A 16740-nucleotide genomic window follows, 5' to 3' on the forward strand; every position below is an offset into this window, starting at 1 on the left:
TGGCGTAACAGCCTTTGATGGTCATGGCCTACCTACAGACTGCCAGGCTCACTCCCATCTGCCGAGGTGGGAGATCATCCAACAATTATGAGGTGACGTGTGGTCAGCACGACGAACCTCCAGCATTGTTGTAGGTTTCCATGACCGGATTATGCTACTCATTTGTAGCCCCAATTTCCTCACGATGATGGGTTGCCACCTGTCCCATACGCAGGCTGAAATCTCAGGAGAAAAGTTGTTGCGCTTCCTCCAGGAGACTCGAACCTGCATTAGTCTTGTAACCAGAGCTCAATGCATAATGCCTTAGACCGGCCATGGTGCAGGACACATGTACACACTTACATACAGGGTGACAATTAATGAACTATATGAAATAAAACAATCATAATTTCTGAGCGGTTCGCGTGATGACGTCCAAACTGCGTGGCTGGCCACAGGGCATGATGGGAATTCGTATGCGTGTGCGCACGCAACGTGTTGATGTCGGCCATTTGAAAGTGATAATGACCTTAAGGAGTATTTTGGGGACCGCATTCTGGCTCTGGGGTACCCAGAGGCCACTGGAAGGGGTCTATATTAAGGACAAGGTGTACAGAAATAACCCCAAAACCATTGCCTAGCTGAAAACTGCCATTCAGGAGGTCACAACAGCATCGACACTTCAGCGGGTCATGCAGAATTTTGCTGTTCGTCTGCCCCACATCATCGCCAGACATGGCAGACATATCGAACATGTCATAACCTAAATCCAAATGTCTGTAGTGCCGTTTACATGTGCAATACAGTTTGTGTACTACGTGGTTTGTCACTAATTTCCGTTTTATTTCATATAGTTCATTAATTGTCACCCTGTACATAGATTCAGATCTCCCCACTTAGAGATTTCAGCTCCAGTTGTGAAAATAGATTTTGGTGTTGTTTTCTTAACTCACACCTCTCTCTGATATTTGCATGCAAACAATAACTCTGATGTCGTGGGGTATCCATAAAAAATATTAATTTAGCCTGAAGTGCATCTCTTTATTCCTTAACTGTAACAAAGAAGGCTTATTATTTGTTGAGCTGGTGCTCTCCTGTGACATAAAACAATCTACGTAGTTTCCCATGTCCATTTGCTTCTACTAGATATGATAAAACTTGTATAACATGTTTCTTGTGAGAGGTGAAAGGGGATATTCTTCTAATTCACTGATGATAATCAAAAAATAACTTATAAAATTAAAATGTGCTTAATACATTTTATATTTAAAATATAGAGATTCAAAGTGAACCCCTTTAGTGAAATTAAGGATTAACATTATATTTCTTTTTCCGTCAAAAAGCTGAAACATGTCCAAGGTAATGTATGGGGGTTATACACTCTTATGTCCTGCGTGTTCTACAAATATCCTTGAGTCACATGGAGTACAGTAGAACATTTTTCTCACAATTTTAATAGTCATGAACTCTCATGTGAACATCTTGAAAAAGTAACTGTGTTGAGTTAGTAATGTCAACTATAGTACTAAAAATAAGTAACTGTTACTTCTAAGAACTCAGCAATAGTTACAAATAATAACCGAGACATCATAACAGAAATAGGAATGACTTTTATGCTGTATTAGACTTTGAAATCAGTATTGAACACAGTAGATATTACACAGACCTATTAAATATTGAAAATTGTTGCAAAATATAAATGTTCTTCCTTTTTATCATTTCTTTTCTTTTCAGAAAACCAGCCATTATGCGATAAAGATGGAATGAAATGCCTTGAAAACAAAAAAAGTAAGATCGGAAACGTCAATTAATGTTAATGAAGAGGGCGAGTATATTCCTTGTAGTCCTTTTACCAGAAATGAAGGAAATGACAATTTGATATAAAATAGGGAAACCTATTGTTAATCAGTGTTCGGTAGCTTTTCAAGATGGCAGAGAATCAAAGTGGCACTGATGTTGAATCATTTCCAGTGGAACTTTAATTTTGATTCTCAAGATTTTTTTGTGTAAACGTAATAACTTCGGAGAAATGTTCAAGTGATTATACATTGTATATTCGTTCATGTTCATTTTGTTCCTGGAATAATTTTTTTAAGCATTCCTCAACCTGCCTCACTGTCTCCATGTTGAATCATACAAGCTGAACGAGTGCTTGAAGTGAGGGGAAATGGAGGCAAATGGTATCACCCCAGTTAGCAAAAAAAACAACAAAAAAAACAGCTGTCTCATTGTCTCTATGTTAAACCCTAGAAGCATCCCCCAGCTAACCCCAAGGGTCGACGAAACATTCCCCCACCTAACATTTTCCACTTCCCATCTATCCCAAAAATTAACCTACCCTACCTGGAACCTGAGAGTTTCCACTTCGAGCACTGACTTGCATACCGTGTTTATGCACATGGGCATCCAGAAGGGGGGGAAGAGGGGGCATGGCCCCCCTGGAAAATAAAAGTCAACCAAAAAATATGTATTTCACACATATAATTTCATTTTAGCCACAATAATATGTGTTAATTATTGCATGAACACCATAAATTCAAATTTAAGCAATGTTTTTTAGGGAACAACCCTATTTTTGGGGAAAATTTGTCTTCGTTTGCCCCCCCCCCTGGAAAAAAATACTTTCCTTGCCCTCCCTGCAAAAAAAAAACGTGCGGACGTCCATGTTTATGCATGTATAATGTTTTTGATTGGGACAAGTGACAAAAGTTATGTCTTGTATATAATGCACAGTACAATCCAGGTTCAAGAAATGGCTTTCTTAGTTGCAGGTGGTCGTAAAGCTGTTGCTATGCCGATCGACAGTGAATGACATCCTGCCTATTCAAAGAGTCACCTGTTGCTATGTAGACCAAGAGGAGAATATCCTCTTGTCACCAACCCATGCCACCTCCCCCCTCTCCCTCCACTGTTTTTAGCATCTAACCACTTTTTAACCACCCTGGTTATTCAGTAATAGTAGAAAGAGATCAAAATTACTTTATGGTTTTCAGTGCTCAAGAAGTTATTTTCTATTATTTCTTGGCCAACAAATACTGCTGATATGCATCCCTGTGTGGGGAGGAGCATGCTCGAATTCCAACAGAATGGCACTGTTTTCACTGAACATTACATTACGAAGTGAAAAAACGTGGAAAATGGCATTTAAACATTTATACACGGTTTTGCTCAATTCCTCTTTACTTTTTCTAAAAAAATCTTCAAAATATAGGGTGTCCGAATTGAAACGCCCTAACTTTAAACGACTGTAGTACCGCACGAATTTAATACATTCAAAAGATTTATACAACAATGAATACACATAGGTATGAAGTTATGTCTGTGCAATCAGTAAATTTCTATGTGCACTTCACAAGTGGCATGGAGAATGTCGAGGCGATACTCAATTTCTCTTCAGGTTGCCTGCAGCATCTGTGGCGTAACTGCCTCAATAGCACCGCGAATCCTCTCACGAAGCTGTTCCACAGTTGACACTTTTGTTGCATAGACCATGTCCTTAACATACCCCTACAGGAAGAAATCCAGGGGAGTAATGTCAGGCGACCGGGGTGGCCAAGGAATTGGACCACCTCTCCCAATCCATTTTTGTGGGAATTCCTCATTCAATATGTTCTGGACTGCCAAATGCCAGTGTGCAGGTGCTCCATTCTGCTGGAAAAGCAGGTTTTGGTGTCAATGTGTTATCTGATTAAACACAAAATTGTTTAACATATGAAGATATGTTTCACTTTTCACTACCTGGAACGATACAAAACAAACGAATTGTTACTATTCATTGCCTATTTAAAATTTCCACAGCTAAGTTACCATGTACCACCTACCACACTGTTCTTGCATGTATATTATGTTTAATATAAGCATTTGAAATTAGGGCGTTTCAATTCGGACACCCGGTATATACTTTTCCCTTAACTAATGTAACATTTATAAGAGGCACATTCAGGGCCCTCAAACTAGCAGTTAGCAGCACAAGATTTCTTCCATTAAGGCATTTACACGCCTCATATATGTCATATTATTTGGCCAGTAATACATTTAAATTATTATTTTATTTTCCTTATCTTTTCTCTCATCCAAAGTACAATAAAAATATTAATGTTCCTTCATTTTGTGATGAGCTTATTTCAATCTCATTGCACATTAGTGTTGCCATCTTGAATGGAATAATGTTGCCATAATCAGAAACTACAGAATTTAAGCTTTACAACGATATATAATATGATAGCGTTCCGTAAACATGAAAAATCAATGCAAGTGTCACAAAATCATTGAATGACCCTGTACGGTTTCATGTTTGCTGTCCTAAATATTCCATGCATAATATGCTTCACTGTTCTTGGGAGGCAAAAAAATTTGGAAAAAAGTGCGCATTATATATGAGTAATAGGCACTTAGTTTCTTCTTCAAGGATAGAAAAATCTTCTGCAATTTTGGGGTCTATAAATATTTATACATATCTATGAAAAGAAGAGCATGTTTTTGTTTTCATTTGCTTGTTTTTGTTTTCATTAGCTAGTTTTTGAATATGGTGGTAATCATTTCTCGCTTTGGTTTGTTACAAAATTATGCATAAGAGCTGGCATTCATCAACATTTCCCTTAAAGGATAAATTATAACCCCAGTATTTAATTTCTTCTAGAAAACCTGTTTCCAGTCACTTCCGTCCCAGTATATGAAGGTGGTTTTAATTGTCCCTGCTGGTTGTCTTGTGTCGAACCACAACCAATAATTATTAGAAGAATGAGGTAAGTACGATAATTAAAAAGCAGCATTATTTTTGAATGTACTTAAAGCTATGAAAACATTTGCTATTACTAACCCGCGGTGCAACTGCCTTCAAGGGCTATTGAGGTGTGCGATCTCCAACTAGTAACGATGTGATGTGTAGTCAGCACCATGACTGGACTTTGCTGTTACAATTTATGCTTAAAATGAATTTCCAACATTTATTATGAAATTAGTCCAGATGGTGTATCTTTTTGTCTTTGTTGATATGTAATCAAAGGGAATATGGGTCTCGAAGAAATGTCATTCATGATGAAGGTTGTGTAAATTACGGGAGGGAGATGAAAAGGAAGAAGAAAGAGAGAGGAACCCACCAAACGCCCCTCGGACCCCCGGGAAGAAGAGGAAAAAGATATCACCACCTCCTCCCACCGCACCCCCTCAAACCCTTTAGCCCCCCCCCCCCTCCGTGGGAAGAAAAAAAGAAGAGAAAGAGAGACAAAGAAAATGTCTCTTTTTCTCTATGTCTCTTTCTTTCTCCTTCTTTGATTTCCCTTCCTTCTCTTTCTCTCTCGAAAAAGTGAAAGAAACAAAGAAGAATGGATAAGGAAGGTGATTCCCCCAACACCAAACCTCCCCAAAGAGAGATTCTCCCTTACGAGAGGAAAGAAGAGGCACCCACCCAACCTGCTCCTCCCATGAAAGAGCATGGGTGGAGTTCTTCCCCCTCCTATTTTCAATCTCCTTTGTTCTCTTTCTCTCTCTCCAGAAAGAGGACTGGGGAAAGAGGAAAGAAAGGAAAAAGAAAAAGGGAGAAACTAGAAGAGGAAGAGGGAGGAAAGAGAGAAAAGAAAATTTCCATTTCTTCCTCTTCTTTCTCTTTAGGTCTCTCTCTCTCTCTCTCTCTCTCTCTCTCTCTCTCTCTCTTCCTTCTTTCCTTGCCTTTCTCCCTGAGGGAGAGAGAGGAGATCACCACCACCACCACCACCATTCCTTTCTTCTTCTTCTGGCTTCTTCTTCTTTTCTCAGGAGTTTCCTCGATACTTGCAAAACGTAAGTTAATATTATATATATAAGAAACCTTATGTATTAGTTTTCTCTCCAGCATTATATATAGTCCCAGACTATTTTGCCAGCCTCCAAGATGGAGTAGTTGGCACAGCGTGCTATGATGCCAGGAATACAAAGTTTGAATTCTGGCCTGCGCATGGGTGTTCTTTGAGAGTATCCCTTCATCATATTCATCTTATCATCACTAATACTCATCTTTGCGATTAGCCAAAATTTATCTTGTATGAACACATTGCTTGCATTGTAGAATTATTTCTCTTCTAGTCCATGGTTGTTACAAGCATAAAAACATAGTTTTTTGTTGTGATGTTTCAGGACAACACATGCTCCCTTCATCAGACATTTATTTTTAGTTTGATTAAAGATACAGTTATAACAATGGGCATCATTACAACATCAGGAAAAACTCCAATTTTGCAGTTCCAGTGCATAACACATCACTGTTTGAAAAAGGTCCAAAATCCACAGGCATCCACCTATACAACAAGTTACCAGATCATATAAAAACTATTGAAGCAGTAGCCAAATTTAAAAAGATACTAAGAAACCATCTGTTGTACCATTGCTTTTACTCAGTGAGTTAATTTATGAATCTATTCCATCAACTCACTTGTGGGTTGATGGATTGGAGGTTCATGGATTCATCCACGAAAGTGCTGGATCCAATCTCGCATGTTGTATCTGGTATATTACATGAGTGCAATTTTAGTATTATTTTATAATGTTATTAGTCTGACCTTTATATTATCTGTCAACATTTAATGTTTTAATCCATTACAGAATATTATTTTTTATATTGTAACTTTAACATGTTTAAATGGAGTAATTCTTGAAGCTTTCCTGGCAGCAAATGATGAAGAAGTTCTCTCGGGATATCAGCCAGGTGATTTCTGGATAGGCTGCTGAGCTTTCGAGAGCTAATGTCACTCTCATCTTCAGAGACTGAAGTGCAGAGAAAAGTTTGGGTATGGTTTTATGTATTTGATGTGGGAGGGGTACGGTGCAGGCGTGCCAATCTGGTACCGTCTCTACGATGTCCGTGCTCCCAGTCGACTATCGCTAACCAGGCTGAGTCCAGTTCTAGTCCCGTGTCCCTGTTCAGGTTTTCTTTTTCCCCATGGATGGCTATTGCTTCTTTAATGATTCTGTCCCAGTAATTGGATGACTAATTGATGATCTTGGTGGTTGTGAAGTTGATTCTATGGCCCTCTTGGATGGAATGTTCTGCTAACCCAGATTTTTCTAGGTGAAAGTTATTTATGTAGCTGGCATGTTCTTTGCATTGTTGTTCGATTGTCCTCGCCGTTTGCCCAATGTAGGCTTTACCACAGGTACAGATAATATGGTAAACCCTGAGTGTCTTCGGTCCTATGTCGTCTTTAGGGTTTCGAAGTCAGGTTCGGACTTTCTGTGGTGGTTTGTGGATCGTCTTAATGTTGTGCTTTGCAAGAATGCAGCTGATGACTGCGGAGAGGTTTCCAGTGTATGGGATGATGGCTATCTTCTTCTCTTCTTGGTTGTCTGGAGGTTCGAGTTTGTTTGTTGGTTGTTTTTGTTGTGCATTACTCATTCTAGTGTCTTGTTGATGATGCCTTCCGTGTATCCATTCTGTCTGAAAGCTGTGCGCAGGTGTCTTATTTCATCTTGAAGGTGCTCTGTGTCGATGATGGAGATGGCCCGGTGAAACAATGTAGAGAGTATGGTTGACCACTGGGCTGGATGGTGAAAACTCTTGGCGTTAAGGTCATTGTGAGTGGGCTTCCTGTATACATGGGGATCCCATCGCCACTCCGTCAGTCTGTTCGTAGTACCTGCCCTTGTAGCTGAAGTAGGTTGAAGTCAGGGTGTGTTTGAAGAAGCTGATGATATCTGGTGCGAAATGTTGCTGTGACAGTTTCAAGTAATCTTGAAGAGGCACTCTGGTGAAGAGTGATACTAGGTCGAAGCTAACTAGAAGGTTGCTGGGAGAAGTTCTGATGTTCTGCAGGATTTTGATGAAATCCGATGAGTTCTTGACATGGTGTTGGCACTTGCCCGAAGCTGGAGTTGTGCCATGAGGAATTTGGCCAGTCTGTAGGTAGCGCATCCAATGGCACTGACAATAGGTCTTAATGATATAGCAGCTTTGTGTATTTTGGGAAGGCCATACAGTTGTGGAGGTACTGTTCCATTGGGTGTTAACCGGTCCCGAGTTTGTTTCGGCAGCGTGGATTTCGTTAGTAGAACCCTGTTTTTTCTCTCTATTGCAGCTGTGGGGTCTCAGAGTAGAGGCCGGTATGTGCCGTCGGTGATTTTGCTGTCGTACTCTGTGGATTCAAGTATAACAGTGGCTTTTCCTTTGTCTGCTGGTAGAATGATAATATCTTGGTCATCTCTCAGTTGCTTGAGCATGGCTTTCTCTGCTGCTGTGATGTTCGGCTTTGGCGGACGGCTTGTTCGATGCTGCTGATTATGTCTGTGGTTGGAATGGTTTTAGGAGCTGGGGCGAAGTTCAACCCCTTGGACAAAATGGAGATCGGTTGGCTGTTGGTTGAAGCTAGGCGGATGTATTTTCTGCTCTGCTTGTCCATGGTCTTGCTGGCTTGTAGTTCCATGCGGGCTTTGGTGGTGGTGTCTATCCATTCCCAGTCCATCGGAGACACGGAAGAAGATATTTCCAGGTGGCTATGGAGTAGGCTTCTGTCTACAGATGCAAGTTCACATCTTGTGAGTTACTTTTATGTATACACAGTAAAACTAATATCAGTACACACCTCCAAGCATAAACCTGTAATAGGTTAAGGTATCATTTCATTGTATATATGTATATTACATTATTATAATTGATTGTATTAGTATATTGTAATGTTTGACTAACATGTTCAATATCACAGCATGAAAATGTAAATGTGATTTATGGATGAAATAAATCTAAATCTAAAAATCTAAATTTTTTAAACAAAAAAAAAAAATCAGTTATACAATGGATCTTGTCAATGTTGCATTGTTGGAATGTAGCAACTTAACTGTGAAACAAGCAATCTGTTTTATTATTATTTAAGATGAAATTTTTTTTTATCAAATTTTAAAAAAAATCATAAATAGCAAATATCATCAGGCAACCAAAGTCATCATCCCTTTTACAGAGATTTTTGATATTTTCAGCTACATTGAATTTTAAAGGTTTCTTGTATTCCACGGCTGTTACAAGCATAAAAACACAGTTTCTTGTTGTGATGTTATAACTGTATCTTTAATCAAACTAAAAATTAATGTCTGGTGAAGGGAGCGTGTGTTCTCCTGAAACATCACAACAAAAAAACTGTGTTTCTATGCTTGTAACAACTAGACTACAAGAGAAATATTAGCCAAAATTAGCAGAGAAAATTAAAGATTAACCAAATCAATCAATCAATCATAGACTGGACATAATATGTATTCGGGGGACAATATTGAGTCCCTACTGTACGAAGATTCCTTAATTGCAGGTGTTTTGGCACTAATTTGCCTGCACAGTCACAAGTAAAAAAGATGTTGCGTTCAGACTTGGATTTAAATTAAATTTTCTATGCAATCATTATCTATTGAATTCTTGGTGTATGCAAAATTTCAAGAATGCATAAGATAACTTTGCAGATGGGGGCTGCTATGTTATTGGATCTGCCAAAGATTAATTTGATCCTTTGATCCATGTCAACCACTAATAAAACTTGATGTGTGTAGGAATTCCTGGACCATTATCATGAAATTCCGATAAATTCAAACAACAACATTTGAAAAAGTTGCCTTGGTTCTCAAGGAAAACAGGCATTTTTTTTTATAGCTGGGAAAAGAAAGACACGGTAGTATATACATATGGAGAAACTAGTACTCACTTCAGACCCGTACCCAGGATTTTTTCAGGGAGGGACCAGATATATACACATACACACACAGTGGCGGCTATTTGGGGGAACCTGGGGGCAACTGCCCCCAACTTTTTTTTGGCACTTTTGCCTTTGTACTATGGCCTCTTAACCTTTTGAGTCCCAAGGCCATTTTCACAAGTAAGCCTCTCGGTTGCGAGCTGATTTTGAGCAAAATGCAGAGTTTCAATTAAATGAGTGTAGATCGGAGACAAATTGCTCTAGAGAGATGAGTGATATACCGTTGTACGCGGAATGAACCAGAGATTCAGACTATATGAAATTTATGCAAATTCGGCGTATGTGGCGGGAGGGAGGGGGCTAAGTCTCAAAATTCCAAAATTTCGAAAAAAAGAATTTGGTTCCCCCACCCTCCCCCCAAGAAAAAAGTACATGACAGTGTCGATATGCACATGGAAATGATCGCTGACATGTAAGGAACACAAAAATACTTGCATTATTATCATATGACCAATGTAACTTGAGTTGTACCCCCAAAAGGAATGGTCGGCACGCCACTGATTCAAGCTTCAAAATGCAGCAGTACCTTGAAATGACTATAGCTCAGAAACTAAATGCCCTAGAGATATGAAAGATATACCGTTGTACGCAGAATGAATCACAGATTCAGACGATATATAATGTATGCACATTCGGCGTATATATGGAGGGGGAAAGTGGGGAAATCCCCAGAAAATACTTTTTTTAAAAAAAAATGGGGTTTCGCCCTCCCCCTCCCGAAAAAAAGGATATGAAAAGTTCAAAATACACATAGAAATTATCGCTGGCATGTAAGAAACAAAAAAATGTTTGCATCATTGTCGTATGACCAATGTACGACTTGAGTTGTACTCCCAAAAGGAGTGGTCGGCACGCCACTGATTCAAGCTTCACAACACAGCGGTACCTTGAAATGACTATAGCTCAGAAATTAAATGCCCTAGAGATATGAAAGATATACCGTTGTACGCAGAATGAAATACTTTTTTTTTAAAAAAAAAAATGGTGTTTCGCCCCCCCCCCCGCCCCACCCCTCCCGAAAATGTCAAAATGCACAAAATGCAAAATTTATGCAAATTTGGCGTATATATGTAGGGGGAAGGGAGAAAACCCCCAAAAATTATTTTAAAAAATTGTCACTTCACCCAAAAAATGTCCTCGCACTTGGGCACAAAACGACACCTATGCACAACATTCACGGACGAAAAGCTAGAACGCAGTGAAAAATGAGCACCGATTCTTGCAGCTGCTTGAAATTCTATTTTTAGACAATGCAGGGTAACCCCTGTCGCAACTTGTGGACACTTGTGCTATAAAAAAAAATTTCCTTCAGCGCGCTTCGAAATTCCATTCTCACAACACAGATTCAACAAGCAGTCTTCCCCCTGCTTGCGCCCTCACGGAAAAACGTTCATTTTGACATCGGATACTGATAAACAAGCTTCCTTCGAATGCAGTTCACAGGCGGGAGTGAAAAAGCATTGCTTTAGAACAGCAAATCCGGTCTTCCTTTGTCGGCAAAAATTTGACCTTGAAAAGAGACGCAAAAGAGAAGTACCTTTTCCCGCCTTTTCCCCTCCATTTTCATGAAGACAAAAAAAAATGCAAAAAAACATTTCTGTTAAATACATGTGTTAGGAACAATATATATTAAAAAAAATCGAAATTCTAGCCAAAAATAGAAAAGTTATAACAAAAAAACTACGACCTTGACACAGCGTCTCGATCGAGACGCTTGAGATCCAAAAGGTTAATGCTTCTCTACCAAGAGAAAATAAATTTCCTTGCCTTTCCTTTCCTACCCAATTTTGGCACCCAATCAGCAATACTGCTCAGAAGTATTCGATAGTTCTGAGTTTCGCAAATTAAAAATGATTTGAAATTTCCTTTATTTTCTTATACCAGAACCATTGAACAGCCACAATAATTCTATGCTTAGAAAATAATATATTTATAAATTATATTATATGCATTAGCAATTATTATTACAATAAAGAATTCTAAATCTGAGTTAACCCATAGCCAGCTACCAAGGATCGAAGCGGGCTATGGTTAACCGAGAGAGAGAGAGAGAGAGAGAGAGAGAGAAAGAAAGAGAAAGAGAGAGAAATTTTCACCTGGTAGCCAGCAGTGGTGATTGGGTGCCAAAACTGGGGACAAGGACAATTTACTTTCTCTTAGTAGACAAGATTGAACTTTTGTTTTAGGTCCATTTTTATGCACAGATAGACTAATTGGAACTGGACCTAAAGTTTAAAGTGGTATCCGAACCACTATATGTTCCTCCACCAAGTCTGGGTAGACAAGTCTTAGCATGAAGAAAGGACAAAATTGAAATTTTTACAATTTTGAAAAATGGTCGATGTTATTTTCGAAATTTTTTATAGGTTCACATCTACAAACAATTATGGCTCCCTGGGTACGGGCCTGACTCACTGCTTTTTCTTCTTCGTTCTCTATTAATTTCAGTGGCCAATGCCACCATCCTCATTGGATCTTGTTGCACTGTTGCTTGGCATGTGTAAAGCATTTATAAGCAAGCATCCGTATTTATAAGCATTTTTTTTATTACTTGGAAGACAGCTTAATTCATTTCAACTACAGTCTATATACATACATGTAAAATAACCTGATCTTCAATTACCTGCATAGAGTTAGCATTTATCTTCTTCCATAGGGAAAGTTACGTTGAAGTCAATGAAACTGGACACTTTTCCTTTACATGGAAGTTGCAAGTTGCAAATAGAAGGATGCGTCAACTGCGTGGGAGAGTAGAAACTGCAGGTATGATCTTCACAGTCGAATGAGGCTTGGGGTAAGACCAACTTTCCGTAATGAGTAACCGCAAACTTATCCTCCAAGATAATGATGCTCTTTTGAAACCTTTACTAACAAAAAAAACATAATACTCTCTATATTTCCCCTCCTTGCCATTTTTGAAATTAGCAAAATTAAATGGTTGTGGTCGGAAACGACCCTTGACTTTACAATTTATTTTATAATTACTAAACAGTGAATCCATTTGTCATGGGTGTTATATTTTCCCTCCATTTTTGAACTGTGAAGTTAGTGTGACCTATTTATTTATTTACTTAAAGTTTCAGATACGGTACTGAAAGACCATTTTGTGCTGAAACTGTAGCAACAGGAAAACAAAAACAAAACAGCAACAACAAAACAATACAAGGGCAATGAAAAAAAAATAACAACAATACAATAGGTACAAGATGGCACAGAAAAAAATTTAAAAGATACACGTACAGTCTTAGTGATTGTCAGAAAATGTGTTCTGGCAAGAAAATGTATAAATTTGGAGGTAGATTGTTATATAAATGGGGAAGCCTATAGAAAGAGGCAGTTATATAAGGGAGAGCCTTGTAGTGGGATTGTGAAAGAGGCTTACTTTGGTAGTTGGCTGTGTGGATACTTATAGATGAAATTGATTGATTGGAAATTCGGTTTTAGTTTCACCATTGATGATATTATGCAAAAATTTCATGTCTGCTAATTCATGACAAGTGTGGATATTCAAAACAGTCCTGATATCAGTTTTATGGAGATGTCTGCAGAGAAGGTATTCTGTGGCGAGCAATGGCGAGGAAACTTACTTTTCTTTTCCAATTGTAACAGAATCAGCATCCTGTAGCGAAACTCACATGAACTAAGATAAAAAACCTTGTTAGAAAATTTGAAGGAAATATGCTGTCATGGGTGTTAGCAAATTTGTAAATTGTCTTTATAGGTGGAAAGCTTTAAATAAAATACTGTGGTCTCTGAATGAACCTTACACATTGAAATGCATATTGTGTTATGTATAAATAACAATGTAAATCCTCAACATTTTTATTTTTGAAAATATTCTTAAATTCAATATCAAGAAAACAAAGAATCCTGTATCACGGATATTACCTTTGTTTTGTTATGGGTGTTATGAATGATTTACAAATTCAAGTATAATACCAAATAGACATGCTAGAAACAAAAATGAAACAATAAACTCATTCGATCCATAAAATTTTATATCTTTTAAAGATGTTAAGCCAAGAAAAATATCGTTATTAAAGAAAATTTATTTTACAATATTTTCACATTTCAAGGATTTACTCTAAATTCAATTGTACATAACTGCCTACTTGCTAGAAGGACGCTCGGATTAATTCAACAGTAGCCTCTGGAACTGCGTGCTTGGCATGGTGGCCCGACATCGAAAGCAAACTTCTATTGAAAGTGTCTGTGGGATCTTGGGTGCTTGGAGTGATAGTGTCAAAACTATGCTTTGTGGCCCTGCTGTTGTTTATGCTCCTTGTTTGTATTTTTGTTCAATTTTGTTCACCACATGTTTGGGGTCTGCAAGCTAATGACTAATTCGAGACAAACACACTACCTTGAGAATGGAGACAGAATCAGTCTCTGAAGTGTAGGTATACAGAAACTTAAAACAGTGGTTAAAAGTACAAAAACTCAACATTTATTTCTAGTTTAAAATTGAATATCAGTACTCTGATGAAGGTTTTCCTCTTTTGACTTTAATTTTGATGATAAAAATTACATTAAAATATATATTGATATGTTGTTAAAGAATTACAGGAAGTCTTTTCATTCTGTGATTCATTTCAGTTACCCTCGGAGGAGTAATAGGATTTCTTACTGGTGGCAGCATCATGAGTTTCCTGGAACTTGTATATTACTTCTTTGTAAGGACTATATTTTGGTCCAGACAAAAAGTATCTAATTAATTTTGTTCTCATGGTACATGCAAAATGTAGGTAATTTCACTCTGCAAAGTTACATGTTCTTCACTGACTATCTAAAATAATTAAATGTAGAAGGGTTGTTCCCCTGTAGGCCAGCCACACACCGGATCCAACGACATGATGTGACGTACAGGACCGGATTAAAGTGGGTGCTATTGATGCTGCAGCATTAGGTCAATTCCTGAAATTGGCCCAGATGAAAACAGAGGAGAATTTTCTGAAAGCTGAACAGTTTTCTTTTGCTATATTAAACTGAGAATAAATCTTAGAATGAAATTTGGAGCCCCAATTCCGGACACCTAGACACAGCATTACTTATTATACAGTTACTATTATTCTTTGCGTTGTGACATAACTATAATGTCATTGTGTTTATTATTCACCGAAGATTTCAAGCATCAGTCCCAATTTCATCTTAATCCGGCCCTGGTGACATAACATGACGGGACACAATATTATTCAATGCACTGATGACGAGACACAATGTGACACAACACAATGAGTCATTTTGTTTGTTAGCTAAAATTTGATTGCAGGTTTTGTCCAATATTGTAATAGGTCCAGGTCTGGTTTATAATTTAGGAAACGGGTAACGATGCATGATAACTATTTACAGCAGAATCAATGTATCAATGTGTATGATGTGTATGTAGAATTAAAGTATCAATTTACATGTTTTGACTTGATATGTGCATACTGCTGCTACTGCTCTTGCACTGGGGCAATATTTATTGCAGGGGCCATAGGGGTTACTCAAATAGGTTTTCTTTTTTGTATCTCTATTTCCAGTCTGTAATAAGATGTCTGTGGCTGAAGAGAATGGATTCACGCATGTGCAGAGAATTTTGTTGCATGCTGCTCGATGCAAGAGCAAACAACAGGCCGTCATTATTTTGTTGCAAACTGTCGCAACCCATCGCAAGGCGACTCGAATCAAATGTTTCATCGAGAGTGAGGCCACCTATAAGAGATTAATGTTGAATTGATTCATTTCGTTTTTTACTTTGCTTTTTGAGCCACTTTTGGCTAATTTGTGAAGATGGGGATGTATGATGATATGATGAAATTGATTAATGGGCACTCACAAACATACATGTCCAGGTTGGGATTCGAACCTGAGATCCCTGGCATTGTAGCGAGATGTGCTAACCACTCTGCCATGGGGGCTAGTAAGACTAATGTGTATATAATAATAATAATAATAATAAACAAAAGAAGAAGAAGAAGAAGTTCCATAAGTGTTTTTTACCTGTATCCTCAACTAACACTTTCTTAACGTGACACCATGTCAGGTATCTAAGAATATGCATCAATCTGGAGAAGGAGGCAGTCTTGGGCCTCTGAAACGTTGTTTTGATCGACATTTCATACTCACACACGTAAGTCATTGATCTTTGATCTTTTTAACGATGTATTTTTATTTAGCAGTGAGTAATACGCACATCACAATATGTTATGTTAAACCTTTCCTGAGACGGTTTGTGACACTCGTCACGCTGTGTTGTGTCAGATCTCATGTGCGGCTGGCCTTACGGCAGGCAGACAATGCCACATTTGGAAATACAAGTCAAATCACCAAACCTTACATGGTATTATTTAGAGTTCATTAAATAATTTCCTGGATTTTTCCTCATGCTGTGACAATGTGAGCGAATATTTAACATATTCAAGTGTGTGCCAAGTACCAAGTATAGCTTTAGATTGTAACAATGTGAGAGATGCTATTACTAATTATAATGAACAACACTGATACAAATTGTAATAGAGTAAACATGGTTGCGAGAGTGTGAGGAGTTTTTCTTCTAAGGATTGACAGGACCTTTTGCCAATATTTAATGTTTCACTTTAAATTTTCAAGAACAAATCATCTTAAAACTTTATTGTAACATTTATTACATATTAAGTATATACATAGGAACAACTACAGAGGAATACTCACATATGTACATACACACAAACTTATCCTAGTACAAAATGTATGTTATTCTATTTACATTATTTTCATAAATTTACAGGTACATGATACTAACAAAAAGTCCATTCAATACTAAAGCATGAAGAACTAACCACATAATAGTTCTCTTTGATAGTCTTTGGAATGTTATATTGGAAGCATTTAAGTCTTGAAATACTACAATAGTTTATATTCACAAAATTTATATAAGTATATGACATACAATTAGGATATGAAATGCTTCCAATAACTTTAGGTTATTGATCGAGCATTCAAAATGAATTCATGTATGAGTGGCAGTTACTATAAGATAAACTATAAGACAACAATATAAAATATTTATTTTAAAAATCTCAAATGAGAAATAAATATT

The 16740-nt window shown here is 37.7% G+C and overlaps 1 protein-coding gene across 1 annotated transcript in view; it reads left to right on the forward strand.

The window, feature by feature from the left end:
• Positions 1–15488, forward strand: part of LOC145997087 (sodium channel protein Nach-like) — a 49791-nt gene extending 34303 nt beyond the window's left edge. Inside the window, exons 9-12 of the mRNA XM_083133706.1 lie at positions 1714–1767; positions 4619–4724; positions 12337–12443; positions 14277–15488. Of these exons, the coding sequence (XP_082989832.1) occupies positions 1714–1767; positions 4619–4724; positions 12337–12443; positions 14277–14395 (386 nt within the window). The 3' untranslated portion in view covers positions 14396–15488. The remainder of the gene's footprint in view (positions 1–1713; positions 1768–4618; positions 4725–12336; positions 12444–14276) is intronic.
• The last annotated feature ends 1252 nt before the right edge of the window (positions 15489–16740 follow it).

This window comes from Lepisma saccharinum, chromosome 13, assembly GCF_977018435.1.
Source record: "Lepisma saccharinum chromosome 13, izLepSacc3.1, whole genome shotgun sequence".
In the NCBI taxonomy this organism is placed as follows: domain Eukaryota; kingdom Metazoa; phylum Arthropoda; class Insecta; order Zygentoma; family Lepismatidae; genus Lepisma; species Lepisma saccharinum.